The 15,862-nt window shown below is 50.4% G+C and overlaps 1 protein-coding gene across 1 annotated transcript in view; it reads left to right on the top strand.

The window, feature by feature from the left end:
• HDAC3 (histone deacetylase 3) overlaps nucleotides 1-13,203 on the top strand; it is a 30,248-nt gene extending 17,045 nt beyond the window's left edge. Inside the window, exons 3-15 of the mRNA XM_075900018.2 lie at nucleotides 987-1,129; nucleotides 2,997-3,078; nucleotides 3,446-3,502; nucleotides 3,595-3,650; nucleotides 5,149-5,282; nucleotides 5,555-5,635; nucleotides 5,719-5,792; nucleotides 5,954-6,018; nucleotides 6,415-6,504; nucleotides 6,684-6,742; nucleotides 9,135-9,214; nucleotides 11,605-11,762; nucleotides 12,068-13,203. Coding sequence (XP_075756133.1) covers nucleotides 987-1,129; nucleotides 2,997-3,078; nucleotides 3,446-3,502; nucleotides 3,595-3,650; nucleotides 5,149-5,282; nucleotides 5,555-5,635; nucleotides 5,719-5,792; nucleotides 5,954-6,018; nucleotides 6,415-6,504; nucleotides 6,684-6,742; nucleotides 9,135-9,214; nucleotides 11,605-11,762; nucleotides 12,068-12,137 — 1,149 coding nt within the window. The 3' untranslated portion in view covers nucleotides 12,138-13,203. The remainder of the gene's footprint in view (nucleotides 1-986; nucleotides 1,130-2,996; nucleotides 3,079-3,445; nucleotides 3,503-3,594; nucleotides 3,651-5,148; nucleotides 5,283-5,554; nucleotides 5,636-5,718; nucleotides 5,793-5,953; nucleotides 6,019-6,414; nucleotides 6,505-6,683; nucleotides 6,743-9,134; nucleotides 9,215-11,604; nucleotides 11,763-12,067) is intronic.
• Nucleotides 13,204-15,862: the final 2,659 nt, after the last annotated feature.

Genomic DNA, 15,862 nt, shown 5'->3' with positions numbered 1-15,862 from the left:
TCTGCAAGTTTGACACAATCAACTCTGGATTAAACAAAGACTGTAAATGGCTCACTAACTACAAAAGCAGCTTCTGCTCTCTTGGAATTCACACCTCCAGGTCAGCTGCTAGAAGTGGGCCTCATCCTCCCTGATTGGATCCCCCTCGTCATCTCCAGCCTGAGTCTGGCCTGCATATTTATACCTGCCTCTGGAAATTTCCACTACATGCATCTGACGAAGTGGGTCTTTGCCCACGAAAGCTTGTGCTCCTACACTTCAGTTAGTCTATAAGGTGCCACAGGACTCCTCGCTGCTTTTGCAGATTCAGACTAACACGGCTCCCCCTCTGATACAGGGTACATTTGTGTGTCTCCCTAATTCTGGAGGCTTGTTTTTGTGTATTAAATAGATGAGTAGTTCTGTTTTCCAGTTCTGTGAGTTTGTGCAGGAAAAGTTACCAGAATAACAATAATAGTATAATTATACTACTGTAACTATACTGAGAGCTTCCTGTGAGGACACTCTTGTTCCGGAATAACCATGCCAGCTAGGGGAATTGCACCTGTATAGTTATGAGAGTGCATTTCCTCACGCACACAAGCCCATGTTTTCTTCAATTTTTTTAAAAAAGCAAACATTCCTTAATTTTGCAAATGTAGCATTTTAATTTGATAGAGAGGCAAAAGTCAAGGCTCTTATTAATCGCAGAGCAGCTTCAATTTTCTCTCATTGTGCATATGTAGTATCTTTGATAGTTAACTTAATTTGTGCTTTAATATAAAAAGTGCATCATTGGCAAAATCCTCTCTTGAACAGTCCCTACTTTCTTGACCACTTTTTATTTAAAATGTGCATGAGCCTTGTTAAGCTGAGCACACAGTTCAGCATTGACAGTGATTTGGCGTATTTGTTTATTGGGAGTTAATTTGATGGTGCGATTTGTGGTAGTTAAGGTAAACCCAACTCTGAGCACGAAATAACTCTTGTGTGACCTTCTCTTGCAGGTTTTTAAGCCATACCAGGCATCCCAGCATGACATGTGTCGCTTCCACTCGGAGGAGTATATTGATTTCCTGCAGAGGGTGAGTCCCAACAACATGCAAGGATTCACCAAGAGCCTCAATGCCTTCAATGTGGGTGATGACTGGTGAGTGTCTAGTGTCTGGCAGGCGACTAGGAAGCACGGGGGGATTGGTTAACTGCTGTAGTGTGTGCGCAGCCTCGTGGGGCCATTCCAGTGCGCTATTAATTCCACATTTTTAACTAAAGCCTTGCGGTCTAATGGAGCCGTCAAGATGTTGCAAATCGCTTGTTGTGTAACTGTTCTTGCTGTAAATCTTCCCCTCTTTTTTTTTTTTTTTTTAATCTTTCTGAGCTTCAGTTCCTAGGTCTGAAGTTAGACTGTAAGCGCTCTCAGGTAGGGACTGTAACTCTGATTTTGTGAGGCTCCCAGCTCTTGAGAACTCAGGCAGAGATTTTCAACGGTGGCTAATAATTTTGGTTGCCTCAGCTTTTTGGTTGCCAAATGTCACACAACTTAAAGGTCCAGAGTTTCAGAAAGTGCAGATAAACTCTGAAAATCAAACTGTGCACCCCAAACCACTAGTTAATTTTGAAAAACTTGATCTCAAGCAATAAATAGGGTAACAGAACAGCCTTGATATGCTGATCTGTGGGAATACAGGATGAGAAGTGATGCGATTTAGCTGTGGGGGGCAAAGGCTACTACCCCTTTCTTCCCAGAGGCTCCTTTTCTCCAAACTGAACAAGCCTTAGGTACTCAGTCTGCTGGGAGTTTCAGCTATTTGCAGGACTCGGAAGGTGCTGTAGCACAGGTCAGGCTGCCACCTGCTTTAGAGTGAGCTTGCTGTCCGTTGATGGCCATGTAACAAGCCTCCCATGCCTGCACTCCTGCGGCACTGGAATTTGCTTTCTCCCTCCACCAATCCTTTCATTGGGCTAATTTGACTGTACTTCTATTTTTGTGAAAAGTGTGGTCAGGTAAAGCTCTTGGGCCTGCTAACAAGCAGAGCCCAGAGAGCTGCTGGTCTGAGGTGTGTGTATCGGACATGCACATGCTAGTGTGTGCATGCTGCGGGCCACTGCGCTCCTGTGCTACAGCGCCTTGCTGACTAGAGCAGGACTGACCAATGGACGTGGGACGCAGAGCAAGAGCTTTGTGCATCCCTGGGTACAGTGTGCTGCTCGCAGCCGGGGAACACCTGGGGAACAGCTTCAAACTAACAGACTACAGCCCACAGGCAGATGGTGTGTGAGGAGACACGCTGGGCAGCCATGCTCCGGGTGTCATTGCTGGGTTGTGAAATCCTACCCTCCCCCTTGCACAGGACGCTTTGGGTGTCTCTCCAGGACCTGGTCCCATCTGTCATCAGCACGGTGGAGGGAAGGATTTAGTCTGCGTGTTGCCCACTCTTCAGATCTGGAGAGTAAGGAAAGGGTGGATTGTTCCGGACTGGGCATGCTCAAAGGGGGTGTTTAATACGGTAGCTGTGGAGCTTAGCTTTGTACTGCAGAGCTTGCAGCAAAGCCTCCCTGGGAGCATGGCTGCCATCCCCTTCACAGGAGCTGAGCTGGCAGCTCTTCCCTGCTGGGTTCCCGGGGGGCCGTGGCTGCACTGTCGCAGCAAAGCTGCCTCCCCGGGAGCCAGCTGAGTTTAACCGAAACCACTAACCGATGAGCATCAGCTTCAGGGTTAAATGGTCAGTCAGTTAAACTCTCACGTCCTTATTCTAGCTAACTTGACAGTTTCTTATGGTAGTTGGTGAATTCACCAAGTGTTCCGTAGCGTTCGCGAAGGGTGGCGGAGTGCTGCCTGTTGGCCTGTGGCTTGTCGTGAGCAGGGTCCGCATGGCCCCGAGTGAACATTTCTCTAGCAGTGCCTGCATTTTGATCTTCTCTGTCCAGGGGTCAGAGTCTTGTTCTGGTTTCAGTCCTGGAGGTGTGTGTCTGAAGCGAGGCGGTTCTACTGTTTGAGTGTTATGTTCTCTTTGCAGTCCAGTGTTCCCAGGCCTCTTTGAATTTTGCTCTCGCTATACTGGGGCCTCACTGCAGGGTGCAACGCAGCTGAACAACAAGGTAACTTTGAGCTGATAGTCTTGTCCTCTTTGAACATAGCCGTGTGGGCTGGCTGCTGTGGGGATGGAGTCCCTGGGATAACGCACACCACAGACACTTCCGACTTGGTGTCAGCGATTCATTTGTGGGGGAACCTCTTGGATTCCCTTGCCCCCACCCCGGCTGATCTAGTACAGTGTAAGTAGCTTGACTGGATGACTGACAGTGGGGCATCCGAAAGGACTGGGTGGATGGGGAGAAAGGCATGAAAACAACGTGAGCCACAACATGGGACAGGGCTGATGTCCATGCTGACGTGCAGGGTTGGGCTTGGGCTTGTTGCTGCCTTGCTCTTACCTTAGAGCTAATCTGATCTTTTTTCCCATAGATCTGTGACATTGCCATAAACTGGGCCGGAGGCCTGCATCATGCCAAGAAGTTTGAGGTGATGACACAAGTCTGAGTATTGGGAGTGTCCCTGCGAGGGGGGCTCGTTGCTGCTCTTCTGACTCTCGATTTGTTTTCTTTGCACTGCAGGCCTCGGGGTTTTGTTACGTCAATGACATAGTCATCGGCATTCTGGAGCTGCTCAAGTAAGGACTGGTGTGAGTGTGGCTGTGCTACTGGTCTGCCTTGGCAGTGGTGCTGAGCGAGATGTCCTGTGTGGTGTGGCTGTACATGGCCACGGCTGCCTTTCTCATACCACACATGGGTTCCCTGGGCTGATTGATGGCTCTTCCCTTCATTTCACATGTGCCTCACGTGTCTGCTCTTCTGGTGCAGCCGCGGTCGGCGGGAAGCTTTGCTTCTCTGCAGAGAGCCTGCCGTGGCAGGACCCCAGAGTACGTCCCCGCCTCCCGTGTGCGTTGCAAACCCTGTGATTGCTCCTTGAAAGGGAAATCGTGAGCTACACGCGACTCTTTCTGGTTCTGTGTTTAACTCTCTTGGTTCAGGGAAGGGGCGCAAGCATCGCTGGAGGCAGCGTAGGGGTTACCTCTGCTTTGGCCAAGAGTGAAAACGGCTAAGCAGTGGGGTGCAGGGTCACTGAAAGGCAGGTGTGTGTTTTCTGGATGATTCAAGGTCTGCCTGCTCCAAGTGGTGCTGTACTCCTAGTCACCTCATTCAGATAGGGGTTGGCACCCTCTCAACGTTAGTTATCACACTTACAGTGGGACTGGGACATCTGCTTTCATACTTGGAGTGGCCTTTCCTTAGCTGACCTTGTTGCCCAGTGAAGTTTCATCTCTGCTGCATTCCTCTGAAGGTCTGCTTGGCAGGAGACACTTCTCAAGCCTTTGTCTGCCCAGCATTCGGGTCTCCATTCTCAGTAACTTTGGCTTCGGCCTTGATTCAGCTTTCCTTGTTCCACATTCCTGTCTCTGCAAGCCTGCCCTGGGCGCCATGTCCTTCTGCCCACCCTGGGTGGGCTCCACTGGGTGATTGCGCTTCCTCCTCTGATGACCCTAAGTCCCGGCTTTCTAGACTCCAGCACTGGGGACCAATGGTACCTGCGCTGTGACACATACAGGGAAGAACAACTGCTTCCACCCTCCAGTTACTGCACCGGCTCCCCCTTCGTTTGGGGCATTGGAAACTGGCTCTAGATTTTCAAGATGGAGTTGTTCAGGGCAAAGATTCTAAACGGCTGGCGACCAAGCCAGTGTGTTCGTGGCCTTGCGCTCCTCAGCCTCACGTCACTTGTTCAGTAGGGGCCTCCTCCCTGACCCTTTGAGTACTCGAGCCGCAGCCAGTGCAAGAACCTTCTCTGTGGCCTTGGCCATCTGAATGAGCCCTCTGCCTCTTTCACATGCTTTCGTGCCTGCCTCTAGTCTGCTCTGACAGCCTGTCCTTCCTTCTCCATACCTCTGGATTCTCTCGCCGTGTGTCAGACGCGTATTTTCGGGCACTCCTTGTTTGGAAGATGCTCTGCACTGAGCTATTCGCCAGGCTCCGTACGAGGGACCAGAGGCTTGCTGAGCTGGCTGACCTCTGGCACGTGGCAGGCTTGTTTTGGGGGGCCATAGCAAAGTGGCTGCCGTAGCTGGGATGGCACCAGTGGTGTGAAGCACTTTTGTCTCCTGTTTCTGGCAGGTATCACCCACGTGTTCTCTACATTGACATTGACATTCATCACGGAGATGGGGTTCAGGAAGCCTTTTACTTGACAGACCGTGTCATGACTGTATCTTTTCACAAATATGGGAACTACTTCTTTCCTGGCACAGGTACTGAACCTCCGCTGCCCTCGTAAAGTGCAGATTTCAGGGCCCAGTTGCTGCAGTTACGTGGTGGCATGTGGCTCTGGGGTCAGAGAGAGAAGATGGAAGGCAGGTGTTCTGGGGTGGCCGTGGGAAGGACTATGGTCTGGTGGTAGTTTGCAGGGAAGAGGAAAAGATCTCCGTGTCATGATGGTTTCCTCTTGTCTGCACTGCCCACACCTGCGGTGTTTCAGAGCTGATCCTTGTGTCCTGTGACTTTGCCTCCTTGCCTCTGCCAGGTGACATGTACGAGGTCGGGGCAGAGAGCGGCCGCTATTACTGCCTAAATGTGCCTTTGCGGGATGGCATTGATGACCAAAGTAAGCAGAATGCTCCCCCGTCTCCCCGATGTTCCTGTTTGCCTTCTTGAGCCACGATGACTGTCTGCTTTTCTCTTCCCCAGGTTATAAACACCTCTTCCAGCCAGTCATTAACCAGGTGGTGGATTACTACCAGCCCACATGCATAGTGCTGCAGGTAGGAGGCCGGGTCTGTGTGCATGTGTTGCAGGAGAAACGCCTCTCCAGTATGTGCATCTGGAGGAATGGGGGTGGGGTGCTGCTTGGGGCTGTGGTAGGGGGTACCGATGACTTGCTCAGAGGTGCACCAGGAGAGTAATGCTGCTTTCTCTTCCCTAGTGTGGTGCTGACTCTCTGGGTTGTGACCGTCTGGGTTGCTTTAACCTCAGTATAAGAGGACATGGGTAAGTTCATCAGGGGTGTGGCTGGCGCATTTCAAGGACCGTCACTGCAGTCGGTGAAAGAATGGGTCTTTGAGAGCAAGGCTGGAGCGCAGCAGGCGCAATCTAGTTCCCTGCGGGCCCAGCAGGCAGAGCAAATAAGGTACAAGATTCTACGGAAACAGGTTCCCAGACTAGATTTGGGACCTCACAACACTTCTCCTAGCAGTGCTTTGCCAGGACGCATGACTGCAGAGCTCGATATCTCTCAAGCCAGGCGACCCGCTCCCCTCAGGGTGTGGGTTTCACTGTTGAGAGCCCTGAACGCACTGTCTCAAAGTTAGGTGTGTTTATAGGCTGAGCATGGTGCTGCATTGATTGGCTGCTGAGTCACAAGTTCCCCTTTGTTTGGGTTTTCAGGGAGTGTGTGGAGTATGTAAAGAGCTTCAACATCCCCTTGCTGGTGCTGGGAGGAGGTGGCTATACCGTTCGTAACGTGGCACGCTGCTGGTGAGTGCTTCACATGCTTGCTGGAGAACGTCCTATTTGTCGGAGATGGTGTGAGGACTATCGGTGCTTGTGCTCCTGAGGGCCTTTACCCAGCTGGAACTGGCGTGGCGTATCAGGCAGACTGTGTCACGGGGGGAGTGTCTCTCTGCTGGGCTGAGTAGAATATTCTGTGTTTCTAGGACCTATGAAACATCGCTGCTTGTGGATGAAGCAATTAGTGAGGAACTGCCATACAGTGGTGAGTCAGCGTCTTGTTAAATAGGTGTTGTCACCTATTTCAAATGGGTAAGCAGGATAACCAGGGTAAGTATAGGCCTGTCCAGCGAGATATGGGACTATTTTAATAGAGAATTAAAGGAAAGTATGAATGAATGCCAGTCCACAGAAGTTTATGGTAGGGATGTAATAAAGTGGTCGACTACACACATTTAAATGCAGAGCTGTGGTGGGGCACTTACACCCGCTGCAGCTCTGCATTTAAAATGTAGTAGGAGCTGGGCGGGCAGGCCCCCTGGCTCTTACTGCATTTAAACTGCAGAGCTGCAAGGGGGTAGCTCCCAAACCTAGCTCACGCTTTAACTTCCCTTTTCAGCTGATCTTGTAGTTGATAACAATTCTATTGACTACACGATTAGCAAATTATCCGCTTCTTAACATCCCTAGTTTAGGGAAGAGCCATAACTAACAAAGTGACAGTTTCTTTTTTTAATGAGTTTACAAGTTTGAGAAGAGTAAATAGTGACGTGATTGACATCTGTAAGGCATTTGTCTTAGAAACGCACAGCGTTTTAATTAGAACAGTGGTACTCAGGCTTCTGGTTCTGGAGCCCAATTAGTAATCAGTGTTATCCAAAAGAGTCACAATATGTGAATTCATTCTTTTATGTATTAGAATGTTCTATAATCCTATTTAGACACTATGATGGAAAATATTTAGTGTGTGAGAGAATTTCTCACATCTAAATGACTGATGACATGTTTTAGCAAGTACAGTTGATGAACAGGAAAAGCATCCTGACTGGTTAATAATTAAATCGGTACTTTAATATTATGTGCTGCATGAAGCTGCATTAAAGAGACACTTGCAGCTCGTGAGCCTCCGTCTGTGTATCATTGGATTAGAAAGCTATGAAATCAGCCTAGGATACGTTAAGTGGAATAAAAGCTGGCCAACAGTCTCTAAATGTAATTATGAATAGGAATCCTCGTTGAATGAATGTTTCCAGTTGGTCTTGCAGGAATCTGGCTTTTTCCCTCTGCTATTTAATATTTTTATCAATGGCTTGGAAGCAAATCAAAATCATCAGTGACAAGGTTTGCAGATGATGCACACAGATTGGGGGAGTGATAAATAATGAGAAGGACGAGGTCACTACCAGAGCACTGGATTGTGTGGAAAGCTGGATGCTAGTAGGCAGTACACATTTGCATGTGACTAAAAGGGTACATCTAGGAACAAAGAATGTTGGTCGTGCTTTCAGGATGGGGGGCCCTCTGGAAAAGATTTGGGGTGGGGTTGGATTATCAACTGAACACAAGCTCCCAGTGTGATGCTGTGGCCAAAGAACGATTGTGATTCTTGGATGCCTAAACAGGATCATCTTGAGTAAGTGTAGAGAAATGACTTCACCTCTGTGTTTGGCACTGGTAGAACGGCTGCTGGCACATGGCATCCAGTTCTAGTGTTCACAGTTCAAGAAAAGGAGGCTGATAAATAGGAGCGTATTCAGAGAAGAGCCACAGGAATGACTAAAAGGATTAGAAACCCTGCTTCATATTGATAGATTTAAAGAGCTCAGTCTCTCTTAACAGGAGGAAAGTTAAAGAATGACCGTGTATAAATCCCTGCATGGTGCATTCAGATATTTGAAAATGGGCTTTTCAGCCTAGCAGGGAAAGCTAGAACGCGATCCAGCGGCTGGAAGTTGAAATGAGATTCATATCGGAAATGTTCTGAATTTGTAGCAGTGGCAGTAATTGACTATTAGAAGAATGTGCCAGGTTTGTGGTTGATTTTCCTTCTCTGGCAGTTTTGATTTTGAAGATTAAATGGCTTTCTAAAAGATCTGCTTTAGACCCTATATTAGGAAAGTCTTTGTATTGTACAGCTGCTCAGGCTAGTTGATCACAGTGATTCCTGTTGGCTTTAGAATGAATGAATCTGAGTTTCCTCACTCTCTGTCTGTAAGTTTAGCTAATGTGCCTCGCTGTTCTAATGCTTCAGGAACTGTAGCTGGATTCCACATTCCATGTTAATGGATGTTAGCCAGAGTGGGGCTGAAGCAGTCGAATCTTCTGATCCTAGCCCGTGTGTCCTAGACCTTCTTTTTTGCTTCTTACAGTACACATCCCCCATTGTGGCTGGCCTCCCTGGAGAGAGAGACCTGCATTACAATATCACGTGTTCTAAATTCCTTCCACAATGAACGGTGTTCCTGTTTCTTTCTCTTTTCTCCTGGCAACGTACCCCTCCTGATGGAGTTGGCTCTTACTGTGCTCTTGATGGTATGGTGACCACTAGCATGATATAGGGTCAAGCTGTTCCCATCTCCGCAGAATAGAGTTTCAGAAAACCTAGTCCCAAATTCCCCTTCGCTCTGTTCATTAACTCTTTCCTGGCTCCTTTGCAGAATATTTTGAGTACTTTGCTCCGGACTTCACCCTCCACCCAGATGTCAGTACAAGGATTGAGAACCAGAATTCCAGACAGGTGAGTGGCTCTGGCCTGGTCTTGGACCTGCTACTCGACATCGCCCAACATAGCAATGAGATGCAGTCTGAGAAGAAAAGGTCTGTGCTTGCTGCTAGACCAGGTGGAGTCCAGCAGCTCACCCAGAGAAGACTTGCCAGGGCAGGGCAAAAAGAGGTTTCCCTGCTTGTCCCAGTGCTGGACAATATGCTTTCTTCTGGGAAGCCTCATGGCATCTTTGAAATGAAGGAGCTTTCTAAAGATCCTTTTGAGAATCTTGACGGCCCTCCTACAACTTCCTTTCCACTTCTGAAGTCCCCGCCCTGTCTCTTGGGCTTGGTCTGCACTAGCAACATATGGCGGTATAGCTGTCATTCAGCAGTGGAGTTATACTGACCTAACTGCCAGCGTAGACTAGCACTGACATAGCTACTGCCTCCTGGGGGGTGGATAACCAACACCGTGTTCTCAGCCTACCCAAACTGTTCCCCTTTCAAAAGTCTGATTTGTCTTGCATGCCCCAGATTTCACTTCGCTTAAGCTGCTTGCTTAATACAGGACTCTCAATCAGACAAATGCACAAGTGTCGCAGCACGCTCTTACTGACAAATTGCTGACTTTCCCATTTTTACCATATGCTGTATATTTGCGAGAGTTTGTCTGTTCGATCAAGAATTCCTCCTAAGTGGTAAGAGTTGGGATCGCCAAGTTCAGTAGACAGCTTCCTCTTAGAACAGCTTAAAGCGCCATAAGGGTTTGGTTGTGCCAGGAAAATGGAATGTGGTGGGAATTGCTTCTCATAAAACCAAATAGAAGAGACAGAATCACCAAAGCAAATTCAGTCCTCAGACTTGACGTAACTGAGCAAATGCTGAAAGAGGCTGATCCGAGATGAGCCAGAAAAATAGGATGAACCTGGAATAGGATTGCTTCTCGTTAAACCTTACAGAAAAGAGATAAAATGGAGAAATGCGGAGTAGTGCCCTGTTTTGGCACAGCTAAATCAGTGCTTAAGGCTTGAAAACAAGAAGAAAATGTTACTGAAAACCAAATTGACTCTAGCCTTTTTTTGTTAAAACGTGGTGAATTATAAGAATTTATAGGGACAAATCAAAAACCCACTTGATGGAATTCCCATTTAAAAAAAAAAATACTAAAAAAAACCCCCCAGAAAAACTAGCAATTTTAGGAACTTCAAAAAAATTAACGTAATAAAAATCACTCTATTTTTGAAAACTACAGTTATTAAATAAAGCAGGTACATTTTCCTTTTATTTTCCTAAAGAAAAAGCACCTTAATTGCGTTGCAGTCCTGAACAATGCCAGGGAATCTGCTAGTATTGTTATAAAATAATCAGCTGGCGTGTACTGTACGCTGACCTGCAAGTACAGTATTTATAGAGCAGTGAAAACCAGTCACTGTATGAAGTCTTAGTTTGTACTGACTTTGCTAGTGCTCCTCATGCAGCCTCTTGTAAAACTAGGCAAATCTTAGATGAGTTGCTGCACCCCTGGCAGACCTCAGGGAGCCACGTACCCCTGGCCTACGGCAGGCCTGGGCAGCGGCGATGCTGAAGAACTACAGCTCCACAGCCACCGCGGTGTAAGAGCTGGCTGCCCTCAGTGCCGGTGTTGGTGCTGTTGCTGTGCTGCACTTGAAAGTCACTTGCATTGATGGCATTTGCATGGCCCTAGGGCAGGGATGAGCGGTAATAGTGATGGGGGCGGAAGGGACTCCCAAGGTGTTGGTAAGTGGTCAAAGGCTGCACTATCCTATGGAGGGGGTGTGGCATCTGGGACAGAGGTTGGCTGCAGGAGGCAGCTCAAGGTAGAGGACTGGGGTGCAAGGGAGGATGGGGGGGGTGAGAGGCAGTTTGGGTGATGTAGGAACTTGTGGCCTGGGGCAAGGGGGAGGTAAAGGGTTTCAGTGGTGACCTGAGGCAGGGAGTTGGGGTGGAGTGCCAGATGCAGGGGTGTTTAGGCAGCTCCTGGACAGCAGCCCAGCAGGATCCCGAGGCAGGCTCCTTGCCTGCCTCAAGCTCAAACCTCAGGCTGCTCTGTGAGGCTCTCTGCGCCGCCCGCTGGGGGGAGGGTATCATGTGCTGTCCCTCCCCTAGCACAATCTCTCGGCTCCCATTGACCAGTTTCTATCCAGTAGGAGTTGAGAGATTGTGCTGGGGGCGTGGGCAACACGGGAAGCTGTCCCCCTCCACACAGTGCAGAGAGGCACGCAGAGCAGCCAGCCGCTTTGAGTGGTGTGCAGCTGCTCCGTGCCCGAGTGTCCTGGCGGGGCAGGCTGCATTAAAAGGCTTGGCCGTATCTTGCCCACCCCAGCCTTAGGGCATGCCTGCTGCAGGCAGGTGTTAATGCCAGCAGTTGTGGTCCTGATCACGTCGTCTTTTCCTAACCAGTACCTGGATCAAATCAGACAGACAATATTTGAGAATCTGAAAATGCTGAATCATGCCCCCAGTGTCCAAATCCACGATGTTCCTTCTGACTTGCTCAGCTATGACCGTGCAGACGAACCTGACCCAGAGGAGAGAGGCTCTGAGGAGAACTACAGCAGGTACTGGGCCTCCCCTTCTCCTTGTCTTGCCATGCAGGGAAAGGCTCTTCCCATTCCAGTGAGGAGATTTGGTGGGGACTGTCCGAGGCCCAGAGTAGATACTGCCTCCCTTCTGATTCCCTGGTTCCTCTGCTAGCACGTGTTGTGCCTCAGGGACACATCCCATGTCCCCCAGGCCAGGAGATGAGTCCCTGCCTCCCTTCAGCTAGCAGCGTGTTCTCGTCCCTGCATTGCGGCCAGCTCCTCTCTTCTGAAAACGCAGGAGGAGGCTGCTGCCTGCCCTGACGCACTCGTCTGTCTTTCAGGCCTGAGGCTTCGAATGAGTTCTACGACGGTGAGCACGACAACGATAAGGAAAGTGACGTCGAGATCTGAGGGCCGAGTTGTGGGACTCTGAGCTGGGAGGTCCCTGTTGAGACCTTGGTGCGTGGTGGAAACGACTGGGATGCACGTGAGCCAGTAAAAGTCTCCTCTTGGCCCTCCCCTTCATGTCTGGCGCATGTGGCCGCAGGAGCAGTGCTGCTGCACTGGGCTGGCTGCCTACAGAGGCAGCGTGCAGGGAAACCTGGTCCTCAGGGCTCGGACTGTCACCGCTGGGGCCAGTGGGAATTCACGTGACGCTTGGATCCACACCATGGTCTCTGTGCTGCTGCCATCCAACCAATTTCAGAGCCAGTCTGCAGCGGCTTCCCCAGCTCCTCCCAGCACAGCTCAGACTCCAGGCAGAGGGAGGGGGTCAGTGCTGCAGTGCCTAGAACCTGTCTGCTCCCTTACACTCCGGGTGTCGTCCTCCCTGAGTCCTGGCAGTGCCCTCACTTCCTGCCAGCCCTTCCAGCTATCCCCCGTCCCTGTGCTGGGGAAACCCAGGACAGCCACGGGCGGGGAGGGGCGAATGTATTCGGAGTGCAGCCTTTCCCTCCCTCTGGAATAGCTTTGGTCTGTCTGCCAACAAAAGCCGCAGCTATTTGCCATGTTGGGCTTTGGCCCAAGCTCCCCATCTAGATCGTTCCTTGAGGATCCAATTCCTTTGGGCCAGATGGTGCAGGGGCTGTGCCATGCTGGTGTGGTGCATTCCCGCTTCTGCTGTACCTCCTGGCTCCTTCCCCGCCCCCTCCCCGGGCCATTTTCCACACTGAGAATGCGGCTGGGTCGCAGACCCTGAGTGGCAGGCCTTTCCCTGAGGGATCGGTTCTGTCCTGCGGGGAGGGCAGTGGGTCCTGACACCGAAAGGGTGGGCTTCTCTCCCTCTGCTGGAGTGTAGAGACTGCGATGCCCCCGGCATGCTGGATGCTCGGTGTGAGTCTGGGGGCTCCCACTGTCTGTGCTTGGAGACTTTTGTCCTAGCTGGGGAGAAGGAACAGGCAGCAGCCGCCTGCTCTCCCTACGTTTCTGTTGGTTTTACCGACTTTTTAAACAATAAACCAAGATGGTATTTTTCTTATGGGCCTTGTTGTTCTGTCTGTTGAAATGCTCGTGCGTGGTTTGCTTCTGGTGGTGCTGTGTGCAAGTGAATGGGAGCGACGGAGCTTTGCTCCTAAGGGCATCTTTGGAGAGGAAGTTTGCTCCCAGTGGTCATTTCTCGCTACAAGCCGCCTGGAGTCTCTGCTCCCTGCTGTGCCCACCCGTACCTCTGTAACCCTAGCGCCGCAGACTGAGTTAACCGGTACTGGCTCTCTCGCTGTCCTCCCCGACTGACCCAGGTAACCGGGTCCCGTTCAGTGTGTTCTGAGTCACACTGCTGAGCTGCCAAGGCTCCGCTTTTAGTCACCAGATAAGCTCTTGCTGAGCAGAGCCATTAGCTGTTTCTCCTGGTGTCTGAGGAGCGGTCTCTGCTCCCTGAGCTTCCTGGAGGAGGTCCCCTTTCCGCCCTTTGCCAGTGCGGTGAGGAATGTCCAGCAGCGATGCAGAGCCTGAGCTGTGCGGCCCTGGGGCAACCACCAGCTTGACCTGATAGGAGTGACCATGCTAAAAGGAACCTGGGCGTCATTAATGCAGAATAATGGGGAGGGGTGTAGAAGTTGGTGCTTACCACTAAGCCATAGCTGTGCACAGTGGGCGTGACACGGTGTCAGATCAGCACACCCCGAGAAACCTCTGCCTGGAGTTCTGTTTTTTAACCCCTCTCCCCCCCCCCCCCATTGCATAGGCACATACTAGCTCTGACCATTTGGTGCATCTGAGGCAGCAGTTATCAGCTGAGAACCCCAGTGCTTTACAATTGTAGGTACTATCCCCTTCTCCTAGCTGAGTTAATAGACGCGCCTTACAGAAATCACATGCTGAATCGATGTCAGGACCCAGGAGTTTTGACTGCGGATCCCATTCTGCTGTCCTAGCTCACCTCCCAGGATCAAAGGGTTAGTCCAGCTAATCGGGTGCTCTTCCCTCTGGCCGAGTCAGACCGTGTGTCAGAGTGTTCGGAGTCCACCTTCGGCCCTATCCGAGGGGTGTAATGCCTCCCTGGTGAGATCCTGATGGTTCCTCGGTGCTGTCGGCAGTGGTGGAATTCGTTCCGTCTGCCCATTTACTACAGTGGGACCTGCCGATTACCCTCGCAATTAACGTCCCTTGGGAAGCGACAGCCACGTGCCAGTCAAAATTAACCCCCGCCTAGATTTGAGAATTTAGCCCTCGTGCCGCATAAAATTCTGCAGCTGGCACCCTCCTGTTCCATTGTTACTGTCCTGGGAATACCGTGAGGGGTGGGGCTAATTCACTTCCCTGTATCCCGCCCCTTTCTTCATTCTCCATGCAGAATCATAGCCTGGGGTTTGCTGGCCAGACCCGCACTGGGCTGCTTTAGGCAGCCTCACGCCTCCAGAACCCAAACTGCATCGCCATGGGCGGGCTTTGGACGGACGCCTTGGTTTGGAAGACAGTGCCTGGTTCTCTCATTGGACGGGACACATGTCCTATTGAAGCGTGTCCTTGGGCTGTGTCTCACCTGTCATAGATCAGCAACCCTGCAGTAAGCCCCCGTTTGCTAATGAGGAAAGGCATGCATTACTAACGGGCCATCCCAGGAAACGGGGCTAAGTAAGCGATGTAGTGCTCTGGTCTGAAAACGGGGTCAGGCTCAGGCCTGGTAACAACTGAAAGGAAATGAAGGCTGATACAACTATTATGGCAAATGCTTTAGGACAAACAATAGTTTGTATACCAGAAAGCTGAATATATTGTAGGGAGACGGAGGAAATGCATTTGAATCTCTGTCTTATCTCTCTTAAGGTTTTGTGCTACTGTCTTTTACATGTGGGCTCCTTCCATGTAGAGTAAATTCATAGCAAAATTCCTAAGGGGAAATCTTGTCCCCTTGTTTGGTGTTGGAAGTTCTGTGTAAAGGCAGTGGGATAATTTTAAGGGCGGTGGGGTGTGGTGGCTGACGATCCAAATATTCTGGTTATGGTGGGAAGAAAACTTCCAATTTTTTGCAATGCCTCCTTTAGATGAATCCTGGCTTTTATCATCTTCTCTCCTCTGCCAGTTTGTTCCCAAACCATATCCCTTCGGCTTCCCAGCGTGTTGTCCCCTGGCCTCTCACTTCATTCTGGCCTTTTTGATCTGCCTTGCCCAGAGCAGCATGCAGTCACGGTGGATCGTAGATTAAAGCGTGGTCTCCAGTGTACCTTGGACCCGATCCATTATTGCTTTGAGGGTTTGGTCCGGAGCCTTAAACCGGCACTGGATGTGGCCAGGTAGACGGTGATGACTAGAGTGCGGACTTGGTGTGTTTCTAGCAGCCTGAGCCATGGAGAAGGCAGTGGGATGCAGTGAATCCCTGGAATTGGGTGCAGTGCAAATGAAGGGATCTTTGTGGCCAGGCCTTTCCCAGGAGGAAGGGATCATGTTTCTTAGCAAGCTGGAGGGGGCAGGGGGAGTATTTAGTTATTGAGAACTCAGGGATGAGTCAAACAGCGCCTGAGGCATCCAACCACGTTTTTAAGAATGGAGCCTGTGTGCCTTCGGTGGCAAAGGAGACCTTGTCCTGGCTAGGTCTTCCAAGTGTTTTGCCTTTTCAGTCAGCATCACTTTGGTCTTGTTAGGGCTGAGTTGGAGCCAGGAGCTCTCCTCTTGCAGGAGTTCTGAGATCTCAGCAGTGC

The sequence above is a fragment of the Pelodiscus sinensis genome, chromosome 16 (genome assembly GCF_052426305.1).
Source record: "Pelodiscus sinensis isolate ZL-2025 chromosome 16, ASM5242630v1, whole genome shotgun sequence".
NCBI classification, from domain to species: Eukaryota; Metazoa; Chordata; order Testudines; family Trionychidae; genus Pelodiscus; species Pelodiscus sinensis.
Note: the sequence above shows the minus strand (reverse complement) of the source record. Positions and strands in the feature narration are given on the sequence as shown.